The 27658-nt window shown below is 41.8% G+C and overlaps 1 protein-coding gene across 4 annotated transcripts in view; it reads right to left on the bottom strand.

Annotated features, from left to right (window-relative positions):
* The window catches only part of LPP (LIM domain containing preferred translocation partner in lipoma), a 200261-nt gene that overhangs the window by 83867 nt on the left and 88736 nt on the right, over window positions 1–27658 (bottom strand). Inside the window, exon 4 of one of the 4 annotated variants that reach the window (XM_058031273.1) lies at window positions 26175–26193. The exons of the other annotated variants lie outside the window; for them this stretch is intronic. Within the exon in view, the coding sequence (XP_057887256.1) occupies window positions 26175–26193 (19 nt within the window). The remainder of the gene's footprint in view (window positions 1–26174; window positions 26194–27658) is intronic. 4 annotated transcript variants of the gene reach the window in all.

Below are 27658 nucleotides of genomic sequence, written 5' to 3'. Positions count from 1 at the left end.
GATGAGGCTCTTCTGTGATGGCAGCTGGGTGAAATATGCCAGTAGGAAGTGGGATATAATTAATCCAGGATGCTGCCTGGAATCCCTGCCTGCATGAGGAGATAGTGGGACAGCAGAGCAGTGGCTGGTTCCCCAGACTTGTACTCACACACCAAGGCTGCAGGCCTGGACAAATGTTCTTCAATACCAACCGGGACTTAATTAAAACCTAAAAGCAGCAGAGATGAGACACCTAGCAAGCTTGTGTAACTAAGAAATAACAAGACAGAAAAGATTTAGAAGTGATTTTGAGAGATTGCTTAACAAACTCCTTTATCCCAAGAAGAAATAAAATAAAGTATGTGTTTGACATATTACACATGCGATTCTGGAGACAGAGGAAGAAGCATTTCATTCTCCTAGTAACAGCACACCACAAATCTGAGGTATCACAATGCTTGTACTCATAACGCTCTTTGGACAAAAGGAAACTCACATGATCCCCAGGGCAGGCCAGACCTGAAATTTCTACCCATTGCGGGGCTGCATCTTTGAGAAGAACCATCACCTGATAATGAAGGAGTAAAAAAATCCAAGAAATGTAAACCAATAAAATGCTAAATATTATGTCAAAAGACTAATTTCTTCTTCACTCCAGGTAATTTGTAATTAGACTGCTTTGAGATAGGAGGATTTATGTTTCTTCCTAAGAATAGAGCCTCTTACTCAGTGTGACAGCATGATCTCTTATCTCATGACAAGCCAGGCAAGGATGGTCAAGATCTCATCATGAACTTTGCTCAGCAGCACAGCAGCAGCACACCAATATGCAAATAACTTCCATGGAGTCATGCTATGTATCACGTGTCAACCTCTCCACAAACAAGGATGAGCCTCATTTTATGAGGGACTACAAAAAGCTGAATGCAAATGCATGTCTGTATGTCAGCATTCCTATCAAGAAATTGCCTTGCACCTCTGTGTCATCCTCCAGAGACCCTGGAGAAATACCTTAAAAACGAGAAATAGTTCCAGCATCTCCTAGAGAAATTGCATGAATGCTACTATCTCACCTTCATTTCCCCTTTAATCTGCATTTCAAAAACTATATTCACCTGCAGACACATGCTAGGTTGATACATGTCAGACACACTTTACTCTTCAGTTCAAGACATATGGTTCTAATAACAGTGGCTAACAAAGGAAGAGTGTTTTCACTTGTAATTTTTCAAATCTCATCAAAAACTGGTACAACACAGAACACTGCAGACTGCAGCACAGCACATGTGCTCAGTCACATTTTGCACTGCTCTGCACTTGCTCTGCTAATGTCCCTTAATACTCACAACCAACTCAGTATCAAGTGCAAAAAGAAAGAACAACTCTGTGTTTGCAGAAATGGTACCTTAAATTAAAACAAGCAATGCAATTGAAAGTTTATTAAAAGTGCATTTGGAATCAGAGCCCTGCAGCAGACTTTGGAAATAGGGAGGAACAGAGGACATCAAGTTATCTAATGGGCTTTTGGCAATCATTTTACATCACAAATAAATTTTCCAGTAATACAGAGACAAATGCTCAAGGCCAACCTTGACATCTTGGTCTTGGCATACCTCTGTAGCTAAAATCATCTATTGGGCACTTCCAGGAAAGACAGGCACTAGATTTCTCACAGAGGAAAATCAGCAAATAGCAACCATAGCTAACTTAATCAAGCTTAATGGAAACAAAGGGTTGTGACTGGTATTAACACTCTGGTCTAGTGGTAGGGGATTTCCAACTAATTTATTGTGGAAAAAAGTAGCATTCACAAAGTCATCCATAGAGTACATACTGCAGGAGAGCATTTAATATAATAGCCTGGCATCATCTGACCCCAGATGAAAGAGTAAGAGGATATATTTACACTGCACATGACTTCCCCCTCCAAGAATGCACCTCAAGGCAGTGTAATCTTTTAGCCAGTGGTGTCCTCAGCTTGCCACAACTCCTGTGCCAATCTGCCACAAAAGCAGAGGTGTGTGCTTGCTGAGGGGAGCTGGATCATGGACAGCAATCCAGCACGCTTCATTCCACCACTGAAGCCCTTGCTGTCTTCCAGCTGTCTCCCACAACTCTAAATAAGCCTGAGAGCCAAGCAAAGTCTTCCAGGTGACTTTTTGCTTATGGAAGAGAAACCCATCAAGCCATAGAGAGGCTGAGCTGGCAGGTGCACAACGAGCTGCGGCAGACGGGTGTCCTTGGAGAGCCCAGCAATGTGCACATAGCCAGAGAGGACACACACACTCAAGAGTCACAGCTGATCTCTGGGCTGAGCTAAAACCATGTTCTCTGAACCCAAGAAATTCTACAATGAAGACAGGCTTTCCCCAAGGGACAGAGGAAAGGTATAAGGCCATATCATTGGCATAGTTTTCAATTAAAAGCCGAGACATCAAGCCTAACTCAGCACTTAGAGAGGTTTTTCCAGAGGGCCTATGGGGGACAATCTCCACTGAGGTCCATGTCATGAGCTTGACCTGACTGTACACAAACACACCTGAAGAGACAGTTCTTTTTCTCTAGGGACTTCAGAATAAATAGGATCAATTTTATTATCAAATATTTGTCTAATTGCTCAGGGTGTCACAAATTTCAGCGCAGCACTAAACATTCATTCCCACCTTACTGCTATGTTTATTACCTCAGTTCTTTCACCTCATGGGTTAGGAGACCAAAAGACAGTAGCAAGGGAAAGAATAAGATAACCATCTGCCTTCTCAAGTAACTGTCAGTTGTCTCTTCTCATTCAGGGAATCCAGCTGTTTGCTGTACGTGCATATTCCTTTAAATACAGATAAGTTTCCATCTGTGGCAGAGATGTTTCGCACAAAGTTAATGCCAGAAGCTTACATTCCTCTTTTAGGGGTCAGATCTCTTGATATTAATGACCTCTACTGAAAAGCATCCAACTGGGGACACTTCTTGTTAACATCACAGAAACAATCATTAAAAAGCCAAGCTTTCTAAAAATGGGAGTAGGAAAAAAACCCCAACATGTTGCTAATAATCTAAACGGCTCATTTCCAATTATGCATTTTTAGTCCGTGATCTATTTTTTCTCTTATCAGCAGCTTTTGAATTTTCAGACCAGATCCCTGCCAACACCTGCTCTCCCTGCTCAGTGAGTACTAGTGCTAGCACATAGTACTAGCTCTAGTACGAGAACTAGCTGATGCACAGTTCACGGCTGCCTCCCCTTTGCATCCCATGCACTCTCCCAAAGCTGGCTGCTGTGTTTCCAGCGACCTGAGAAGGAATACTTGTTCCCTTCGTAATTAGGATTCACAGTAAATGTGGGAAGCGAAGCAAAAAGAACACAATGTTCAAAGCTGCCACTCATGGTTAAATAATTAGTCAATATTACGCTCAAATGCTGCCTCCAGTGTTCATGCCAATCTGTACAGGGAGACATTTGTCCTTACATTACTTTGGCGCCTCGTTTCAGTAATTTCTATAAGCTGGCAGTCTGGCCTCAGCAGAGAATGGGTCACACCACTTCTAATTCAGATAGATTACTAAATATAAATAAGAATGGTGAGAGATTAAAGGTGGTGAGGTGTTAACAAAGCTTTGGTAAAGTAATAGATTCAGGAAATCCTTTCACCTGATTTTTATAAAGTGGGCCTTGTCTAAAAATAAGGGGCTAATTAGTTGATAACTAATGCAGAACCATAATCCTGTTTTGCCTACATGTTCTGCTATAGTTACACACAGAGAAGTGCTGTTGGTTCCCAGTGAGAGGGGGTTTGATTGCTTCTCCTCACTGCATGGGAACTTACTTCTTTGCACAGGGATACTGTGGGTCTTGGTGGGATTTTGAAATGCTTTCCCCAGCCTGGAAACTGCAGTTTGTTGGGACACTGCTCCATCTCCATGTTCATGTTGTGCCTCCTTTATTGTGGCTGTATTTTTCCCCACAGCATTCGTGTGTGCTAGAAGGATTTCCTGACAAGAGGAGTTGTGATGGCTTATAGCTGATCTAGAGCTGAACTTGATTCTTTTGGAGTGCTAGGTGATGCCTGAATGAATGCTGCTGCTTGTCTAAATAGGCTAACTTAGAAAGAAAGCACAAAGGATTTCATGAGCAATAGGAACAAGTACAGACCAACTCCTGGAATGTTTCTGCGTCACCTGCACAGCCTTTCTCAAACTCTTCCGTCAAAGGAATGGAGACTGTGTCAACATTTAGCTTAATTGCTTAGCAGCTGCCTGGCTCATACCTGGCTAGGCTGAGGAAGTTTCACTTCCACCTCATGTCACCCAGAGGCAGGAGTACTACGGACATGAATTTTCATTCTGTTGTAAAAGAGAAGCAGGGGAAAAGCCAGCACCCCTTCCAGCTCTGCTGAACCATGAAGCCTCTGCTGGGAAGCTGTCCACAGGGAACAACATTATGATCTTAGGCAAAATTTTCTTCTAATGCTTTTCACCAAGACTGAACTCAGTAAGGGTCAATAAAACAGCCACATACCACAGATGAGGCAACAAATGGTGATCTGCAAGCATGAACAAGCCCAACCTAACATCAGCTCTTTTTCGTAATATTGGCTGCCCCTGGAAAGGAAACACTTCCTCCTGATCTTTGCCTGCTGCAGAGACTACTTCAACTGGGGCTACTAAAAGCACCACTAATAAAACCGAGAGCATCACTGCCAAAACCAAGAGCATGTCCCACAAACAGGCCCTGCAAATGCATCCAGCCAGCTAAGTACCATTCTAATTTATCAGACACCTGCTGGATGTGGAGACTAAGGAGCACTGTGGCAGGGCCCAGACACCCTGCCCAGCCTTTAACACCATGTGAAAGAAGGGAGACAGCAGAAACACTGATAAGAGAACCCTGAAATGATTCATTTTGTCTGAGTTTTACTATGCATGTCTGACAGTGACTTCATTAATCAGATAGCTCACATCTGGATTGCCACTCTCCCCTGGCTGCTCAATCCATCCACACAGCTTGCTGGGGAAAAGACAGTGAGATGGGATCCAAACTAGAAAAAATTATTTGTGGTTATTGAAGTAGAAAATTAATTGCTTTTCCTCCCCTTCTTCCCCCATTCTGAAACACCCCTCCCAGGGAAATTAGCGCTAAGAAGTCCTTGTGAACAAACACATCAAGAGTAACAGAACAGGGTCCATATGTACCAGCAACCAAAAATAAACTGAAGTCCGAAATTCACACAGTCAAGTGGATTCACAATGTCTATCTCTACACCACAGTAACAGATGGTCAGTGAACTGTTACAAGACAGACCAAGACTAGTTAAACAGATGGGCAGTATTATTTTTATACTGGTTTAAAAGTGAATCTTTAAGTTTCCACTAGGTTATCTAAAACAGCATCAAAGAAACACACACAATACCCATCCAGCCAAAACCAAATTCCATTAACTCTTTTTCCCCAAGAAGGTACTGAGCTTCTTATGGCTTTCTGATGATGCTGCTAGGAACTGTGGCAAAACCTTCAGAGCCACAAAACCTTGTGGCTCCAGGCTGCCCAGCTCTGGAAGCCCCTCTGGGAGCCCTGCTGCTGCCGAGGGCGGCTGCGGCGTTTGCTGCGCCCCGGCAGCCCCGCAGAGCTCTGTCCAACGCTGAAAGAGCTGCGGCAGCAGCAGCGACATGTGAGCCACAGGGCTCCTGTGACTGCATCCCCTCATCTCTTCCTCAGCAGATTTCACCCCTGTAATTAATTCACAAAGCAGTTGAACTCCACAGCTCAACTCATGCTGGCTGGACAGAAGCAGCAGCATTACAGAGGGTGAAAGGGAAATGGGGCATTTCAGAAAAGACATGCTTTTAGAGACTTGTACATGCTGTGGGAATGCATGAGAAACACCAGAGACACAATCTGACTTTTCATTTTGCATCCTGCATTACTTTTTTTGCAAATCTCTCACGTACAAGCACATTGGGCAGATGCACTTTCCCCTTCTCTGGGTTTAAGCAGAACATCTGGGTTGACAAGAGGGCAGGACAGACTGAAAACAGTAAGTTAATTAGCAGCTCACAGTACCTTAAATCACATTCAAAAACCTAACCCAACATTTTCTGAAGACACTGACACACCTCATGTTGGACATCTCAAAAGAACTCGGCTTTTAAAAAACTACTCAACACTCCCAGACAATCTGAGCAGCCCACTCTTTTCAAGAATAACAGTGGAGACAACCACATTCACCTACTTGCAAGAGAGGAAAATTCTGTAAGTGCCCATAAACTGAAAAAATAATTCTTCCATCCACAAGATGCCTGGTTCACATTTGCCCTACAACTTTTTTTAACAGTTCCTGCATTGGGCAGGTGCAGATCAATTAACCCCCACTTCAAGCCCATTTTTTACAACCAGAGTGAGGCATAAAGGCTTCAAGTGTGACTATGACTCAGGCCCCCCTCAGCATGACAGCTGCAATCAGATGTGGTCACAATCATTGGATTGGCGCTTGGTTTTGAAATTTACCATCCAAATCCATTTCTTACATTTCAAAGTGACCATTATCTTCTCACTGTTTGAAATATTGCTGACTACTGCTATGAAGCTGCAGGGGTTTGCCTGCAAGCCTCAGAAGAGCTTGTACTTGCACTTCTTTATAAAGAAGTTTCACTTTGTGGCTGCATTATCTGTCCAGCTGCCACCAGAAAATAGTGCTAAAGAAAAATGAAACTCTCTCTGCAAGTATTTATTCCTAATTTACTAAAGGCTAACAGTATCTAGTGACAAGACCCAAAAAAGTTGTCATTGAAACATTTCATTTACCTAACAGCTTGAAATCTCCAGGCTGAAGATTATGTGCACGCACACGCCTGTGTGCTAAGTCTTCAAATAAAGAAAATATAAAAGCTTTGCAGTTCAGCCACTGGGAGACTTTTAAGCATTCACAGCTTCATCTCTTTGCACATGAAATGTTAATGGGGCAACCATGCAGGGCTGGCTCCACAGATAATTGTTCAGATAACAGTGGCTTTGTGATACCTATCACTGGGCTCCAGAGGTGAGGGGGCCTGTCTTGCTTCGTAGTGGATGACTTCATGTCAGCATGTCACCTTCTCCAGTCAGTTCAGGAGTTCATTACATCTAGATAACACCTCGTTTTCTCTCTGGCACTTGTTTATTAATGCTGCACACAACGTGGTGATTCATCAGAGAAGATGAAGTGGTGTTCTGCAGCAGGCAGACAGCCTCCAGTAGATCCACTGCCCTGGTTGAAGTTCACCACAGGGCTTTAATTTCATTCATTTATTTACTGCAATTCCTGAAAGTCCAGTGCTGTTATAAAACAGCACTGGTGATGGCACCTGACAAAGATTTACGGCTTGTCGAAATAGATCTGATTTGTTTGTTGTGTAAACAACATTAGAAGTTTGGAAGTTTAGCATTAAGCCTTCAGTTATTAAAATGGCATTTTTAAATAGGCATGAGTAGAGAGAAATCTGCTGAACACATTGCTAGCGTGCCTGATAACCAACACAGGACAGCAGTCTACACTGTGCTGCTCTGTGCTGTGCCACACACAGGACAGAACCTACTGCAGCTCTCAGGCCAAGGGTCAGAGTTCAGGACTCTCTGCTGTGGCAATTAGTTTCCTGAGACCCTTTAGCAATGACACAGAAAAGGCTTTGTAGTTTTGCTCACTAGTTTAAAATAATCCAATTGAGGAACTGGCAATACCAAAACCTCGTGCATATGTAGTAAAGGCTTTAGGTCTGATGTACCAGAGGTTAACATTGTGAAATGCTTTGCACTAAACTGACATTACTTCTTTCCCTTGGGCAAGTTTGCAACATCCCAATTCCACTCCTTCAGTCTAAAACTTTTTAAACATATTCTCCCCATGCTCTGCTTTGGATACTCCAGAGAAAAGAGTTAGTGAGAGAACAAGACCAAGATTTTTCAAAACTACAATCCCAGGTATACAGTACACATATTTATAATATATACAACATACACAAATATAGTATAGCTATAAAAAAACACACCTACCTGTAAAGCACATAGGTCATGAATCTGGGCAACTTCATTAAGCAAGTTGGAAGTGCTACAACAACAGTGTTTAGAAGATGGAGTCACTTGTCTTTGAGCCTAATACAGTGCAGGAAATTTCACCTTGGGGATTGCATTTCCAAACTCATCTCAGAGAACAAGAGCATTCATGCAGTGGAGCTGGGATCCTCTGAGACAGCATGGCAAAGAGGAAAGGAAAGTTGTGCACTCTGGACACAGACAAGTCAGTGCTGCTGGTTTTTTGACTAAGTGCAGGCATGTTTTATGGGAGTGCTGGTCAAGTATCATCTGCAGGGAGACTGAAACATAGAAGGACACTTAAAGGACCTCTGATGCAACTTAATATCACTTAAGGGAAAATAATGGTGCTTACTATACCATAGGTTAAATTTTGGCTCAAAGTCAGTGGGAGTTTAGCCAAGGCCCGGTTTTAAAAATGTAATTTCTCTTCAGAGACCAGCACAACCTAGTTTGGATTTACCTCACAGTGTGATTTTATCTCTGCAGAATGGGGCTTTTTTGATGGGTAATGCAAGACTGACTGTTCCACTGAATGAACAGTGGAACAAGATACACCAGAATACTATTGTTATAGCAGAAGACATTAATACTACATTTAATACATTAACTTTGATAAACATACAACTGCAGAAGCACTATGCCACTGTTTTAAGTAACATCAGTCTGCTGAAGCTTGGAAGATGAGCCAATCCCTGCTTTTCAAGAATACAGAATGTTACCTAAAATAACTTCAACACTTAAAGCCAGGTAAAATCCATTCCTCTATATGTTAAATAGAAGTTTATTCCTGAGACATGCTTTTTAGAGACTATTTTCAATCAGACTTTGGAATTTTATGGGCCAACCTTGTGTCAGGGTGGTTGCTAAAGCAGTTATATTAGTTCTTACAATTATATCTTCCTTCTACAGAAAATCATAAACCTTCCCACTTGTTGCATAATGCTGCAAATACCCTGTAAACTCTGCCAGTCAATTTGTTGACTGCAAAATAAAGTAAGTGTCAATGAGAGTCACTGGCCTGCCCAGAGGATGGGAATGCAAATGGCAACCAGGGAATTCACCAAACAGATTTATGGAGGAGAGTTTATGGGCTGTTATCAAAATGTCCACAAGATTCAAACTTTCCTCAGCAAACAAAATTTGTAGTTGTAAAACAACAGCACTGCAATGGAACTTTCCACTGCAGGATGTGAAGGAGAGAAGGAAACACTGCTGCACTCAGGGAGGTGACGCTCGCCCCGAGTGCCGCCCTCCAGGTCCGAATTCCCCTTCTCTAACTCCCGTGGTCAAAAACAGCCCCTGCTTCACATGGTGATTGGCCTCTTTTCCAGATGCACTGGAAACTGCTCTGCCTCTCTCAGGGGTGTGAAGAGAAACTCCTGCTCTGACCAGGAAGAAGGTATATGGACAGAATGCCAGCAAGTTGGTTTCTATCTTCAATTTCTTGGACTACTGCACACTATCAAAAGTCTTTTGCTTCTTCATACCCTGCATTTCCTCTTCAGCTGAGCTGTGAAGTTGTTTCATCAACAAACTCAATAAAAACTCTCAGTGAAAAGCCTACAAGATTTATGATTTTTGTCATCTTTAAATAGATGTCATAAAAAAAATATTGTCAAGTTGCTGAATTCATTTGCTGGGAATTGACACTTACTGATAGCAGCTAGTAAGGGATAATGTGGTGACCTGCTACAGTAATGGCCAGATAAGAGCTGGCAGTAAACCAAAAGGGGAAAAGGACTTTAGATCAAACATTTTCAAACTCAGGTACCTGAAGTCAAGCTTTGAAATGCATCTGTAAACACTAAATGAGAGGTCACGTTTTCTGAACTGCTGCATCCCCTCAGCCCCTACCGAAGTCAAATGCATTGTACTATGGAAAATCATACCTCAGGCTGCTTCTTTAGCAGCCAAATACAGATGTGTATTTGTAATGCTGGGTGCCAGAGAGAAAAAATTGTCCTTAAAAGAAAGAAAAAGAAGAGGGATTGCAATATGTTACAGCTGCAGTATCATACTCTCACTGCAGTTATTTCTAGTGAGAAAGAGCAGGTGCTAACTTGTGTTTGCAACACTCGAGCCTGAGGCCTTGATTTATATTGAAGGAATAAAAATCCTGTTTTGGCAATAAAAATGAATATTTCCTTGTTTTGGGGAATGAAGAATACAAGGCAGCTCAGGTCTCAAACCCTCCCAAATCCACTCCCCAAAGCAGCTCACCACCCTCAATGTGGGCCAGGCCCACGCTTGTTCCAATCAAGCTTGCTATGGACGAAACACCTTGATAGGACTGGCTAAGCCTGGGCACCCTCTTAGTACCACACCAGCAGGAATTCAGTTGAGGAGCCCTGCAGGTATTTGGTAGCAACACTGGGGTTCCCATCTAGAAATGGCCTTTGCCAGGAGAAGTGTCTGGAAGGTCATCTCTGAAATATACTCAATCCTGAATAAATAATGGATCCTGGGTGTGCAAGCTACAGTCAGATAATCAGGAAGGAAAAGTATAAATGCAATAAGCAAAGCCAAACCTACTGTAATCAAGATCAAAGACAGTATGCTTTGGAGTGCTGTGTTTGGCTTAATCATGACATTTGGACAGTTTCAGAGTAAATAACTTAAGGAGAAAGCAACAACCTTACAGGCTAACCCAAGGATACTGGGAAATTGGTACCAGCACCAGCATGAGTTACTGGCTGAAGAACAGCCTGGCCATGTCAGAGCTCAGGGATTAGGCAAGGGACACCTAGGAGGTTAATCTCTCTTGCAGATGGATCCCAGAGGCTGCAAGGCACAGCACTTACATATTTCAGCATGACCAACCTGGCCAGCTGCAATCCCGTAGATTTAAACAAAAGGTGGCTCTTTGCCAATAGATTGAGAAACCTGTGTGCAAGGCAGATGCCAGAGCCCACAGCCAGTGAAAGTTTTCATGCACCAGAGGACGTGGCCAGACCCAGCTTTGGGCCTGAAATGACTGTGACAGGAGCAGAATATTTTCTACTTTCAATGTATTGCTGTTTCCTGCACCATGTGGTTAGAACACTGCAGGTGACAGTGCAGCTGAATGGTGACACCACATACCACGAAGATTAACTTCTCATAGCTCTTCTTGGGGCTGAAGACGTGGAGTCTGACCTTGGCTTTCATCTGGTCAGTCTTAGATAATTCAACAGGGTAGCTAAATGAGGTGCAGAAATAACAGAATGATTGTCCCTTGCTTGAGACCACTGCAGTCCCTCGAGCTCAGGGCTTGGCTCTAGTAGCCAAACCAAAGCGCAAACCTCATGTCTGTAAAAACTGTCTCACAGGCAATAGGAAACTATGCTTCATTAAACAGCAACTCAGCAGCTTGCACATGTGCTGTGTTTTGTAATGTAACAGATTTAGGAATAACAGTGTCAAATTTGGAAAAGTAAAAGTCAGGAAGATTTCTCAAAGCTTTTGACAAGGGGGTTTGCAGTCATTTCCCTGTGGTTTCTTGTTTCTCTCACACTTAACAGAGGAGATGCGTCCTAGAGCTCTGTCAAAAGCCCTCACAGTCACTCTAGCCTAATTCTGAGCACTGGGGTTCCTAAGTGCCGTCCTATGCAATAACCATTCCAAAGCTGCTTTTGTTTGTGGTAGACATCAATCCTTAGTGTCCTGCTTTCTCTGTGTCTCCCATTCCTCAGCTTTGCTTTGCTCTGGAGCAAACAGGGCTTGTGGGCTTTTCCAGTGCTTGCTCCTCTAGTTTGATCTGAGTTTCTGCTTTTTCCTGCTTGAACTTTCTGCCTCCTCTTCTTCATACAGGAAATTTTATCAATGGTTCAGAGGACAAAACATTAATCTCTAGAATGATGGCCAGACCAAGATCTCACTGTCCTGTTAACAAATGTACACTTCTGTCTGAAGTAAGGATTACAAAAAACTGAAAATATACAGTCTCTTCCATATGCAAGACTCCTCTGCCTTTCATTTGCATCTCAGGTGCTGTAAGCAAAAAAAAGAGAATATTTCTTTTGTTCTCCTAATGCTGCAGATTCTGCAGTCTTTCTCATAGCCAGTCATGCAAGTGGTAGAATATGTTGTTCATGTGTGCAGCTCTGGAGAAACTGTGCATTCCTGAAACTTTTCAAAGGGGATGCAAAACAAAGTGCTTGACTCCCTTGTTATCACTGGTGCCAATATATCCTAATGCCATCCTCTAGGCCAAATCACAATTGTTAATTTTCACTACAGGGCACTGTCTCCTAAGCTCTGGGCATCCCAAAACAGGCAAGAGCAGCTGGGTGCACTTCATTTGAAAAGCAGGTGCACAGGCACAACTTCTGAATGCAGCAAGTATGCAAGAGAAAAATAACATTCCCTTTCTTGGAACTTATTTTCAGCGGCTGAACAATTCACAAAGAGGAACTGTTAGTGCAAACACTCAAAAGGTCAATCTCTAAATAAATAGAGGGAGGGAGAGAGAGAGAGAGAGCGAGAGAGAGTGATGAAAGGGGTTAGTTGTTAGTAATGAAGCTGAAATGATCACAAGTCAAAAAAAGCAAAGCAGCAATGAAGTCAGGGCACTGTGAGCATGCTAGAAATTTTGGCAAGATCACATGTGAAAATACGAAAAGCAAAATTCTTCTTTACTTTTCCTGGGGATTTTTCACTACTTTCACTCAGTTTAGGAGGATCAACAACTGGTTTAGCACTACAAATGAGCATCAGCTCTCCCCACCTAAATGATATATTCATACTAAAACAAAGGATGAAAGCAGATGTAATTTGCACCTACTACACAAATCTTTGTTTTATCTTCACGCCTGAACAGGATTTCCCTCCAAATCAGATGAATATTTCTCCCTGACAAAATACCAACAAAAGATGGTGTGTAGTTCACATCAAAAGGAATCTGTACAAAGTCAATTAAGGAAAACAAAAAACAAACAAACAAGATGATGACAACATTAGACAAATGATAATAGCTGAAGATATTTTGGGAAACTTTGATGATGTAAATACTGTCCATAGTTTCCTATTTTACAGTGTTTACTTTTGGACTTGCTTGTTTACCAGTCATGTGGCAGTGTCACATTGACTATAAATACGTACTTTATAGAAAATGCAGAACTGTAGAAGTTAGAGATCAGTTCTTGGCTCTGAGGTGAAATTCAAATCTGATTATGTATCCCAGTTAAAGACTGGCTTTCCTATAATGAGCTAAGCTCCAAAGATCAGCACAGTCAAAATTTGGCTCTATAGTTTGTAGCTTGACCCTAGGTAAACTTCAGGCAGCACCATTTGTGGTTCAAAACAAACAAATAAAAAAATCCCTTGATGTTTCTGAGTCACCACATTGCATTAGCTCAATTTTCAAAGGTGAATTTGTCTCAGTCAGTCACAGAGTTTTTGGTGGGATTAATAAGTGCTTTGTGGCTCAAAGGTGATTTGGCACTAAGGACACCACTCCTGTGCAGGGAGGACCTGTGTGAAAACAGCCATGTCTTCACATCACAGAGCCTTGTGCAAGGCTGAGAGGGCTGTTTGCAACTGCTTGGAGCTGCGCCCCAGCTCCGGAGAACAAGGAGAGCACTTTGGACACTCCTGTGAATATCAAACACTTGCTAAGAGGGCGGGATAAAAATCTTTCGTCACACACCAGTAAAACCTCTCTGCCATCTCATATTGTGCTGTATGTCTTGTCCTCTTCCTACTGGCACCCATCCAGGACAGTGTAAGTAGAGGACATATGGTGTGACAAGAGCAAACGATATGTCAAATATACACAGATCACCAGCCCCAGCTGAACAAGTGCCAGTGTCCCAGCACAAGCCAACTAAGGTGCTTAAGAAAGCCAGCAGCTCCCTAGACACTGAATGACAACAGAAAACTCTCCAAAGCAGAGACTGGGACCAAAACGGTGATGGGGGAAATAGCAGGTCTCTCAAGATGCTGAACTATATACAAGGCACCAGCACATCTGCAAATGACCCAGATGAAGAGAGTAATGGATATATGCAGTGGCCTTCCAGAACACAAGATTGCAGAAAGTGGTATGTCTAACAGTCTCTTGGTTTGGGGATAAAATAAAAAAGGAAGGACTACTGGCATTACTGGTCAGGATGCTGAAGACACAGGAAAAGAAACAGCAATGAACTTCTGGAATTCACTACTACTACAACAATATAACCAAGACAAATACTGCTGGACCAGCAGAACATCAAACACAATGTTAGTCTGGCCCTGGTCTTGACCTGTCACTTTTAAGTTAAAACCTGCTCATGCTGCAGCAAGGAAAACACTGAAGGTCAGCTCTGCAAGGTGTTCAGTGCTTTCACCAGAAGTCAGATAGTTGTACAAGCTCCTTGTTTGTCAGACGATGCAAGAGAGAGATGTAGAGTGAGAGGGAATACATGCATTTGTGAATCAGCAAGTACTACTGTGAGTTGTGGTGGCAAGAGAGGGAAAGCAGGGAGAGATCAAACAAGCAGGACTGGCTGTGCCTTGAGCTACACTGAAAGCTTTTCTTGAGGTTTGCTCTTTCAGTGTCATCCACAGGAGGAATTTTGGGCTTGCTGCACTGTCAGACTGCCCTAGCCTTTTGACTAAGACAAGGTAGGGGATAAACTTACATGCTGTGTGGGCAGTGCTGTCCCTTAATAAACAACACAACCAAAGGATTAATTGAGATAATGTTTTACTAAAGGCTGCTGGTGACCACTGGCTGTCCCCTTTCCCTTGTGCTCTGAAACAAGCAGACAAGGCAGCTGCACTCTGCTGAGCAAACACACACACTCCAACCCACCCTGTTTGCTCTGCTCACTGCCCCGTGCCTGGGCATCCCAGCCAGAGAGGCAATGTCATTCTGAAGCATCACTTGAAAGGCATCAGAACTTCAGCTCCTAGGCTCACCAGGGGTGCCCAGCACCTCCCAGGAGGACACACAGACATGGCCCTTTCCCTGAGAGATTGTCTGAGAGCCCAGTGAAGCAGGAACAAAGGAAAACAGAGACTCGCTGAAATTTGGATTTGGCGGTTTGGATGGCCTCACACAACACCCCACAAACCTTACAGGTGCCATTACAACTTCCCCTTTTCAGGGGAAGCACAGACCACTGCGTGTCAAAAACCTCTGGGTTCACTTCCCCCACTTCAACACCACTTTCTCTTTGGACTTGGGCATGTTAATTAATCCAAACAAGGTTTGTTTTTCGCATGTGCATGATGAGAAGCTGCCTATTCAGAGGCATTCTTATGGTCCTTCACTGCTTGCACACAGTAATATCCAAGCTTCTTCCCTGGGGGGAAGATTTTGTGATCCCACCAGAGTTCCTACGAAAGGAGAATGAACCACCTGAATTGCTCATGCCTGGGGCAAGCAGGTTGATGGAAGAAACCAGGTGAAACAGCTCATCCACAGTAACACCCAGGGAAAAGGAAGGTAATAGAGGGTCCAAGCTGCCAAACCAAGCTGGTGAATTCTTTGTGCTAAAGGCTGACATTAGGCCACTCAAATATCATGTTTTGATTAAAAACAACTCATTGCACATATTCAGCTGAAGGCCATAGGAGTCAGCCCTCAGTGTTAGTACTTTAAACTTCATGAATAGGAGGCACAAAAGAGCAGAAATCATGGATGATGAGCCAACACTGAGGACATGGGTAGAATCCTAGAAGTGTTATTATCCAGCTGGTATTTGTCTACACACATGTGCATGCATCTGGGTGTTAATATCCCACAACAAACCTCCAACTAAACATATGTCAGCAATTCCAAGTTGCTTCTTTTTGTCAGGTAGATTTTTGTACTCATTCCTGCAGTTCCACAATTTGAGTCCTCACGGTTCTCCCAGCACTCAAATCACTTGAGCTTCTGCCAATCTAGAACTACACAGTGGCAATCACACAGGTCTGAGGAATGCCACACACCTTGGCTGAGGAATTGCAATCTCCTGCAATTCAAGTGAAAAATCAGTGTATGGGAAGAAAGGCATCTGCAGAACAGCTGAGGCAGATATGAGCTGACATGAAACCATGAGTAATAAACTCTCATCAGCAAAAGCTCAGTGTAGCTGCCTTGCTCACTGTCATCACAATGCTCTGGACCCTGTATACTGACCCTTGTATATATTCATCACTGAGGAGGAGTGAACAGCTGCCTCTTGTGCAGAGCATAAGAGAAGCAGGAAAAAAACTCTGACCAAGAAAAATAGGATGTGAGATTCAGAGAAATCCTTCTGGGAAAAATCAGGAGTAGGGGGCTTGGAAAGAAAGCTTAGGAAGAAATGTATATGTGTAAAAAGGGCCCAAGTTTTAAACATTATTTCTGCTTCATATCTGTGAGGATGGATGTTCACAACCAATCCCTCCTGATACCTGCCTTTGCTCTCCACCTATATTGCCAACAGTCCTTTCTGATGAGGTTCACATCACTGGTGGTGTCTGTTCAGAAACAGCCCCAATCACTCACAGCCCACTTGGAATGCTACAGAAAACTTCCCCAGAAATGGATGGGTTTCCACTGCAGAATGTTATTTACTGTTAAAGCACTCCTCTTCCTTCTTCTTTACAAGAACTCACACAGAGATATCTTTATACATGTGGAGTAAAATCTCCAAGTAATTTTTTAAAGTTTGCCTAGAAACAATGTCTCAGAAAAGAAAGTAGTGAAAAATGTTATGGCTGGTAACCAGCAGGGATAAGGTGTTGATTCCCCTAGAGCTAACCATTAAGTCACTGTTGTACCAGGAACAGGTTCAATGTGTAATTGTTTTAGGGAGGCAGGAAATACGAGAACAGAAAAGGCTACTCTATGATTTACTCGGTCTCCTAGTTGTTGCTTGAGAACCATAGATGACAATACTATGTTAGCTTCTGATCTATACTCCCAGCTGTTGCTAAATCAACAGAGTTGCTCCAAAGTCAATACTGTCATAGTGACATCACTCTGATCCAATATACACACTGCAAAATGAAAACCTGTACATTACAACTCAAGAGCCTTCATAGGATAGACCAAACTCACTGCTAAAATGTTATTCTATACAAATTCTGTGTATGTGCTTCATATATGAGGTGTCATATCTGATGCGGCTTTTTTGGATGTCTGCTTGTTTCCATTCCTGGTTTCTCATCTCATTCCAGCAACAGCTGGAATTACTGTACAGAGATAGCCTGACTCCAGCTGCAACACAGCTCCTTCCATAAATTAGTTTGTTTTAAAGCCTTCTAAAACCAAATGGGGCATAACATGGCCACCAAATGTCTGATGAACCATCCCAGACTGAAGACCAAAGGAAACTGGTTGAACAATCCTGAACACTGGGCAACAACACTTATCCTCTTCCTCATTTCCCACATTCTTTGTATCTGGTTCCCCATAAAACATGCAGATGCTTCAATAAAAGGAAAGCTGAGGATGTCAGTAGTCATGCCTGATCTCACCGGCCTTTCTTCATGCTTGGCAACAAAATAAAACAGGGACTTAAGCCATGGTGAGGCACTGCCTATTTCTGCTCTAAGCACACACTCAGCACATGGGAGAGTGGCCACATTTATCCTAAATCCCACCAAAGCCCCTAGATCCAGACAAGGTCACAGCTCTGCACTGCTCCTCAAGGAATGTATATACCTCACCCTCCGAATGTTGATTTATTCATAAAACTGTATGACTTGATTAAATAGCTCATTCTCCACCTCTGAGGGAACCTTTTTCATCTGCCTGGAACAGGTCCTTGCTTTCTGTCTGTCACTGAGGGAGGAGAAAGCCATGGGGCTGCTACCCATTTGAGCCTGGCTGAGGTACTTTCTCCCTCTGTGAGTCTGGGAAAATGACCATAACAGCAGAATATTGCCATATGCTTTTCAGAGGCTTTGTGAAGAATTTAGTTGAGATTCCTAAGAGAGCTCTCACAATATAAAACACTACATAAATGCTAAAAGTTAACTGTTGTTAATAGCCACAGATTTAAGAGAGATCTTTCTTTCATTTACATACAAAGGTACAGAAATATACTTCATTTCAAATAACCACTGTGCCTGCTGTGAGAGGCTCGGCAAATGATTTTCACTGCCTTTCACACAGAAAATAGGAACACTACTTTGCATTTATAGACTTTAAAACTAATTTGCAGACAATCAAGTCTTGAAACCCCCACTGTGATACAGGAGGTAAACATTATACCTGTTTCAGAGAAGAAACTAAGAAGGAAAAAGGTTAAACCCCCAAGACTAAAGCCAGAAATGAGACATTTGAGAAATCAGGCATGCTGGTAAGATCTATCTAGATGCACAATTGCTCACCTGTTCTTCTTACTGAACAGTTAACTCTTCTGCTCTCAAGGTTCTAAACATCAGGGTGCCCATGCCATACGGGGAGAGTGGCCACCGCATTTATCTGTATTGCCACCATATTAAATCTTCTGCAGATACTTCTGTTGACCACAGAGTGTGTCTGGAATTGAATGAGGCCATTTATTCCATTTTCTAACATGTGTGGCAGCAGAAAATTGTGGACGACTAAAAGTTAACCAAACATTTATTTTTAGAACCCAAGTCCAACGTTATAGTGTCTGGACTCATAACTACCCATTTCTCCAACATTAAGCTGAGCTACCACTAGAAAATTGCTAGAATGATAGTATTTCCAGGGCATATTGAGTCACTGTCCAACATCTAAATTGGGAAATAAAATAATTTCTCAGCAACTGGCAGCACAGTGGGAGGCAAAGCTTGCAGGAACTCATCCTGCAATGAAAAATCCAGGTTTTTACTTTAAAACAGGCTTCTCATCACTAAACACAGGGTTCTTTAATTTCCCAATGACAGAAAAACAATTAGGTTCCATGGTATTGAATTCTTGGCATTATCTAGTATTTAGAACAATTACTAAGCATCACTAGCAGAATTATAATGGTGTTAACCAGGGAGTAGCAAGAGCAGCACCATGGAGACTTAGGAACATGTATCATATTTTAATCTGATCCATCCTAGAGAAAAGCTGTGGTCCCTGACTGGAGGCTCTTCTTGACCAGTCCTTGGAGAAAGATGACTATGAACCTCAAACCTGCCTACATCAGGAATTCCCAGCCCAAGTGAGACCACCTTAGCTTGCTTCCTCAATGGCCCACAGGAATGCTAATGTGAAAGAGTAAAAAAGTCTCTGTAGCAGTGGGTTTTTTGCCTTTTTTTCATTTGCATACAATTATTTTTCCCCCTTGGACGTACAGCCTTCACATAATGAATTTAAGCTTCTGACAAAAGGCTTTCCTAGATCAGAAGAAGTACAGCTCAGAAGCAATTTGCCAATGCTTGGGATTTGCACACTGAAAGCCACAGATCTCCTGTCCAGTATAGCCTCTTTCCTTGAGAGGAGAAGCTGCCTATGGTGCCTCAGTTAATAATTAACTCCTAAATGGAAGCAGAAGGGTTGATGAGGGTGATGAAGGTTTACGACTGCGTGTCTGTATCCTTTCTAAAAGGAGAAACAGATGTTTTCAACCACCATAAATTTCCATTCCACACATCTCTTGCTCTGGCTGTTACCTGAGGGCAGTGACTTCCAAATGCTGTATTAAGAAACAAAAAATTAATTGTTTTGCTGGAAGGTTCAAGAGAGAGTCTGGGGCAGAGTCAGAGGTTGAACACATTCTCTCACACATCAGCTCAGAAGGCAGAGGACAGCATTGGAAAATCCTGTCCTAATACTGCTTTTTTTTTGCTGGTAATCAGGGTCTCCACAATTGCCAGTTCAATTGGAGAAGAGCCCTGGAAATTCTTCTGCTTCGTCAGCGACATGGTCTCAAGCAAATCCTTGTCTCATCTGTCAAAGTACAATCTGGATGCTTTCACTAGCATTAATTTAAATTTCTAAACAAACACCAGACCCTACCAACTTGTGTAATGGTGAAGAAGTTAATTTTATCTGAGATGTTTGGGTTTCCTATCCTCTCTTGTCTCCCACTTTAAATTGATGCCATCTTGATTTAAAAAAAAAAAAGGCTCGGGGGCATTTTCGAGTGCTGCCTGCAGATATGCATTTGCATGCTTTTTCCATCTTTTAACTAACAAATAGGAGGGAAAAAAAAAGTTAATTTTGCTAGCAGCCTGCTGTGATATAAATAAAAATAATAGGTACATTCACAGATTTTGAACTTTTTTACAGCCGCTGCTGCAAAAAGCAATTTTAATTTATAACCATGGATTCTTGCAAAACATATAACGAAGACATAATAAAATGGAATGTTTATCCTGTGGCTCCCATTAGACCTCCGTTCGATGGTTGTAACTAATGACTTGTTTTTCCACTTTTGTATTGGAAGCCTTATTATTGGGCTGCACAGAGCATACCTTATTTGATTTCCCTAGCAAGGTCTGCACCTCTTGCTGAAGCCTGCAATTAGATGTTCATGAAGTAATATTAAAAAGCTGCATAATCACATCTGTAGCCAAAAATTAAAAAAAAAAAAAAGAAAAAAGCCAGTAACAAGCCAGCTCTGTTTGTATAATATTATACCGAGTACAATAGACTAATGTTCACTCCAGTGCATGTGTCCTTTTCACTAACCACTTCTATCTGACAACCTTTTTTTGGCAACAGAACACATTGTACTTTTTGGATAATTGACTGTGGAATATAATGTTGTTTATTCAAAAGCAGGTCACACAGAACTGAGCTTCCAGTTGTCTTTATCCCTCTACCTTTCTTATCTTCATGCTGTTCAAATTTCTGCTGAATTTCTTTTAATTACACACATGGTTTTAATTGCTGTTCTATATTTATTCAGTAGAAGGTGACCTGATGGTGAAATGGTACAGAAAGGTGGGTGGGAAGCTGAATTCAGATTTCAAAACTATATTTGGCCATATTTATTGGTGAGCAACATCATGAAGAAACAAACACAAGCACAATCCCAACACCCTCTGGTACCTACAAGGCCATGCTTGCCTGCAGTACGACTGCATTACTTCTCTGTACTGAAAAATCTACTAGAGAGACTCATCCACCACTTGCTCAGTGATCTGGAAATTCCACAGCAGCAAAAGGCCTAATTTTAAGCCTAAGCCTTAGAGGACAAGAACCCTGAGGGAAAGTGATGTAGAAACACGTAAAAGTTGTGAAAAATCTAGATGATGGGAAACGCAGTTGGGAAAGTGGGTTCAGGAGAGAGTTTTAACTGAAGTATTCAAACGAGGTCGCGCAAGAATTGATGTGTTTCTAAAGCATGTTTTTGGGATGCAGCCTGTGGAAAGAGAGGTTACAAGTAAGTATTGCATAACAGGAGGGGGGAAGGATTTTGATGCAGTAAGGAACAGAAAAACAGTCTTCTAACACAGCTGGCCAAGGAGATGCAGGGCACCTTTCTGATGCTGATCATCAGATCAGGAAAACACAATTGCCACCTGAATCTTTGCGTCCCTGAGATAAACATGAAACAGAGGTTTACAAGAATACAAATCTTGCAGGATATTTCCTCACAGTGATTTCTTCTGCTGGCTGAGTTGGACAGCAAAATAAAACCCTTCAGGCTTCCTGGTGACAGTCTAGAAGGAATCCACCAGTGACATATACACAGCAGGAGCTTCCCTGTACACTTAGGCCATTTTTCTCCATGGAAAAGGCATGAGTTTTCACTTTAAGCTCTACTGCAGCAACAACAGAAAGAAAGTGATTCATTTAATGAACAACCAGTTCTCACAAACCTGGAGGAAAATCCTGAAAAAAAGATTCTTCAGGTGTTGGTAAATTAGAGTCTAACTAGGTAATAATAGGATGAAAATTATGATAGCTAATCTGCTGTATATTATAGCTCAGGTGTGGCTCCATTTTATTGATGACTAAACTAATCCTAATAACTCAGGTTAAGTTACAGCCGACTCATTTGGGAAAATTTTGTTTGTTTGTTTGTTTGTTTAGAAAAATATTTAATTGGGAGGACGAGTGATACTGACAGTAAGAGTAATTCATTTGTCTGTGCTAAACCACACTGTGGAAAATCCTTGCTAATGCTACATTGATCAGCTAACACACAGCAGCTTCGCCCTTCTGATTTGTTTTGTGTGGCTGACTTTAGATGGCCCATTTCAATCTGGACTATTTTGAGGAGCCATGTGAAACTAAGTCACTGCCCTATTAGTGTGGATAAAGAGACATATGAATATTACTCTGCTACAAGCAAGACGTAGTTCATCTGATATTTCTTCCAGCAGAGAGAATACATTGCATCTGGAACAAAGAAGAAAATGTGACTGGAAAGTTTAGAGCCCTTAAATTAATTCCCTAGACAAAAAGTTGAGGCATCATAATCATAATACCATGTTATGTAACTTGCTGTGGAGCCAGACAGCTACTAAGTGAAATAGTATAAGTTATAAAAACAAAATATTGTTGTGAAAACAATTTTACAGCTTTATAATTCACTATTATTTTCATTTAAGAACAAAACTGTCAGTGTAATTGCAGATTCTGTTTGCCTTGCAGGAGTTCTTTCAGCCTGTGATAGGAAACCTCTCTTTTTTTAAACTTTTTTTTCCCCCAAAGGCTGCTATTAAATTTACTATATCATGTTTCTTTATAGTTATTCAGAGGTAAATCTTAACAGGAAGCCCATTATGTGGAGGCCAAAGTTAGTTTAACACCAGAACATTTATGATCACTAAATATAACCATATATTAGAACTGCTTCATACCATTATTCTTGGATGAAACAAATATTATACCAGCAGACATTATAGACTACTTTGTAATCTTTACAACTAAATATCTATTTTTGGTGGTATCTTCATGGCTGGCACTGCTCACTGTGCACCATGACAGTTGTCTAACTTGCCTGCTCATTCAAGTACTAGGCTCAAGAGCCTACCTATGCACAACCATCCCTACCCAGGGAAAAATGATTCATCTTTTAAACTGTACACAGCCCCCTGCAAAAAGTGGTGCTTCAGTAACAAACCATTACTATTTTATCTCTATGTGTGCCATTAAAAACTGGATTAAGACTGCAAATATGCTTCACAGACATCAGTGGGAAAACCACCCAAATATAGGATGATCCACTCCAAATGGCATGGCCAAAATAGGATATCACCCAAAGCATCATCTATGCTGTCACTGTGTTATGAGCAGAGTGATTTCTCTTAACACTGGCATTGCCATCAGGTCATAAGCCCAAAGAGTTTCACACCAACAGGGCAGCCAGAGACCCTTTCACCTCAAACAGAAGAGCCACCAAATGACACCAAGATGTTCCATGTCTCCTTGTTCTGCCCTACTCTTCTAATCAATTGGTGCTTAACCTAGAGAACAAATTTCTCTACCCATTCAGGTTCTGGCTTCATTGCAATAAACTTGACAATGACACAGAGGTTATCTGACAGAAGAACAACTTCCTCACACGCTCTGGTGCTTTGGCTTTGAAAGAATTACAATGTGGTTGGACTTGAGTGTATTTTTAAATGGAAGGAATCAGCTCCTCCAGTAATCAGCAGCACCATCACACTCAGCCAGAGTCTGCCTGCAAATTAAGTGGCACTCACTTTTATGGGTGCTGCTTTCTGTACTGAAAGCTGTAAAGCAGTAGCAAGGCCAACCATCCTTATCACATGATGCTACAGAGCAGGCTGCCCCTTAGAGAGCTGAGCTCAGGCAGCCCCTGGGCTCAGGCAAACCCCCTGCTGGAAACCAGCCAGCCTCCCTGTCTGATGCTATGTAAGTATACACTCGCTGCATCTTATGACCTCAGACCCAAAATTCTTATGTTAGTCTGTAACACAGACTGGCAGGATCTCTCAAGGTATTCACTTGGTTATCAAGAGTTAACCAGCACAGAAGCAGAGCCTTTGATTAACTTCAAGGTTGCCCCATGCCTTATCATGTGTGGAGGCATTGTCCTCAGCTTATTTTAAGAAGGAGCAAGAAAGAACATCCAGGTATTATGCCAAAAGCCTCTTTCTCAATTATTCCTCTTATATTACTAACCCATTGTGGCTGACTAAAGGCTAAAGCTACAAAAGCTGCATCCTGAAGCTGTAAATTTAAGTTGATTTTTCAGTATATGCTGACCTGACTTACTCCGGTAACTGCAGGCTCCCTGTTATCTTTAACTTCAAGGTAATTGTTTGGCAACTCTTTGTTTCACTATTTCAGGAAAACAATTCAAATATATGATACCTAAGAGAAAAAAACTGATTAATTGCTCTGTCATCAGCTGGTTCCTGCTAGTATATAGAGTGTTTAAATAATAAAAATATAATACAAAGAACAAAGAGTAAAGTTCTCAAATGAACATATTAAACACATTTTGAGCCAAGAACTGGGCGCTTTCAAAAGTCTAGGGTATAAACCAGACTCTGTCATATTCCTGCAGTCAGGATAAGGACACCATTCTGAAAAAATGTCTTTGCATCTCTTGCCAGCACCTATTCACCTGAGAAAACCCACAACAATTTTCATGCAGAGATTTATAATAACTTGGAGAGGAAAACATCATTCTCAATGCCACAGTACCACAAGTCCTGAGCTTCTTATCTTATTGTTAGACACAACTGCCTTCTTTCCCCTCCTCCTCATTTTAACAGAACCAACAGTATGTAATTTAATCCACCCAGAAGCAATGACAGAGTCAGCAGCTGATATACAGCTAGTGCTGGTTAGAACTCTGAATTACTGTGTTGTGAAGAATGTCAACATTTTGACATTTGTTGCTATTCTCAGGGTAGAAAGGAACTGCATATTCGTCTGGAAATTTTGAAATGTCACACTGAACTCGCAGATTCAACTCTGAATTTCAGAATTTCACATTCTATTTCATTTTACATTAGTTTCAGTCTTTTTTAATTCATTAAATGCCAAAGTAGAATATTTTAAATCACCCTTTTTAATTTTACTTTGGTTTGCTTTATTTCAGCATATTAAAACTATGGGAAGCCACTGTCCTGCACTGACAGAAAACAAACTTCAATCATCATTTTTCACTGTCTCCAAACTGCATCCATTGAAAACTTTTGATACGTGACTTTTGTGAAGACACTTAGGTGAAAGCATAAAATTTTGGGTGAGAAGACACATTGGGGGAGGCAAGCAATGCAAAGCAAGCTGCCTGCCTTTCTCCACAAGTCAAAAGCAACACTAGGAAGGAATATATCCCTGTGACAGCAGAAGGGAATCTGGCAGACTGCTTTAATTCATCTGCAGAGAAGGAAAAGTTTCTAGTCGCTAAATTAACAGCAAACAGCAAGAGAATTAGTCTCAGCTCAAACGCAAGTGCCGGAGGTATCTCCTTTAAGTGAGAGATGGCAGACTGTAAAAATAATTAAACCAGTGCGAGAGAAGTGCATCAGTCATAGCAAAGGGCATTGGTGAGCAGCTGTTTCTGAGGCAAAGATGAAACTTCCAAGTGAATGTGTCCATCACAGGTATTAAATCAGTGGAAAAACTGACAAAAGTTGTATAAAACGAGAAAACAGCAAGCCATCACAGTCCCTTTTGGGCACTGCAAGCTGCAAAAGACCATGTCAGGGCTGGCTACAGCAGGCAGCAAAGAAATCACCTCCAGCAGTGCGGAAACCACGCGGTGGCTGAGGTCTGCTAGTCATGAGCAGCCACCACCACCTAAGCCACAAGCATGAGCTGCCTCATTAAATCCTCCTGGTTTACAGTTGTCTCCCCACCTTTCATGGTGCTCACCTGGAAAGGTGAGCAAAACTGAAGGGCTGTCTGAAGAGGAGGCCATGCTCCATGTGCACTGATGCCTGTACAGGTGTGAATAGGGATACTGCAACCCGTGGCTGAGCAGGTTAAGGAACTTAGGCAATTGTACCATGTCAGGGAGAACAGACACAGCTACCAAAGGGACACTGCTCCTTTTCTCCTCCCAGAATCTACAGCAAAGAAACATGGATTTGCATGCTGTACTAAATCGGAGCTACAAGACACTTCTGTCCTCACAAAATTGTTAAATTGCTCTCAAGAGATAAATGTTTTTGTTAGTATTTCCACCATTTTGGACCAGAGCCACAAAGCTGTCTCAAATGGCTTCAGTGGTACCTAGTCTAGATGTTGACAACATGAAAGGTCCCTTTAGGAAGGAATGTGCTTCCCAAAGCCTATTTAGGAGAATAGTTGGGATCTAGAAAGAACAGATCTCCCAGAGCCACCCCTCAAATACACCAGGAGATACATGAGGACCCTAAAAGATCCACAGATCTAGTTGAGACATATGATAGTGTCTCAAAAATGCTCAAACATTACCAAAACTGGTGAAATGACCTAAAAATATTTGGAGATATGAGAACTAACAAGGGTTTTCAGTGTCTTAACCAGTCCAGCACGGAAACATTTGGTGATAGATGAGCTGGTCGGTGGTGGGAGTTTACCAGTCCTGCTTTGGCCACAGGGCAAAGTCCTGGGAATACTCCACATCAGAAACTGGTTTTGTCATATGTCTACTGTGGACATGTTGGTGCCAGAAATGAGTGTACCTAGTGAGCCACCCTGGCCTTGTGCACTCTGCCCTTTGGGAGAGGAGAAGTTAAGAGAGAGTTAAGACATTTTGGCTTGGTCTGAGCAGGCACAGCAAGAGCATGAGAGGAGCCAAATGGTCTCATGAGAACTCTGTTGCTGTTCCTACAGAAGTCCCCACCACCCACGATCCAGAAGAGAAAGCTCCTGAGGTTTTCTGGCTGTTGAAGCACATGAAGGTTTAAATGAGGACATGCACTCCACCAGATCATTTCCTAACTAGGACTTGGGCACTAATGCTGGACAGGGTGCTGCATTAAAGACTAAAATGCCCAGAGGCTTCACATGCATGGCTCTCACCCCGTAAGTGGCCCAAGGACAGAATGCAATGAGGAATTGTGTGTGAGTAAAACTCATTGTTTTTAGCAGGCTTTAAGAACCAGTACAGATTACTTGCTGTTCCCATACCAATCCAGATTTATTTTGGATCAGCAGCGACTTCAACATGATTAGTGTGCAGCAAAAAACACAGAGCCACAGTGTCATGAACCTCTTCCTAGCCAGAATGCCAAATATAAACCTTATTTTTTTACCCTTTAAAAACATGAAACAAATTTAATGAAAAATTTTGCCCTCACAGTGATGGATCATGGTATATGTTGGAATTAAGGACCATGAACTTTTAATCTGAGATGGATTTGCTACAACATCCTTAATAATTTGCACACAAACTATATTCAAGATTAGGCATGCAGTTTTCTGAATACATTTAGAAATTGTTTGATATTTTACAACCATTCCCTTGCAAGAAGAAAAATTCCTAAAGGTCATCTTACATTTTATGTGATATGTATTATTGCTTCTTACCCTTTCTTTAACAGTTTCTTTAACTGAAAGGTCTTAAATCAACCTTGAAAAGGCAAAACACAAACAAATGCAGAATCATGTGTGCGTGCTGGAAAAGATGTTAAAATTTACATGATTGCCAAATCTAATTACAGTGACAATTCTTCCTAACAGATACCTGACTCTAACACAGCCTTTTTTCCCCCTTTTAAATAAAATAATTCCCAAAGTCGATTTTATGAATGAGTTATTCTGCAAAGGAAGAGAACAGCACGTGGTAAGGCTGGACAACAGTGCTTTAAAGGCAAAGCTTGCCACCAATATGTTACAGAGAATTTGTAAGCTCA

This window comes from Melospiza georgiana, chromosome 10 (assembly GCF_028018845.1).
Source record: "Melospiza georgiana isolate bMelGeo1 chromosome 10, bMelGeo1.pri, whole genome shotgun sequence".
Classification (NCBI taxonomy): Eukaryota; Metazoa; Chordata; class Aves; order Passeriformes; family Passerellidae; genus Melospiza; species Melospiza georgiana.
The sequence above is the reverse complement of the archived record's forward strand: the minus strand, read 5'-3'. Positions and strand labels throughout refer to the sequence as shown.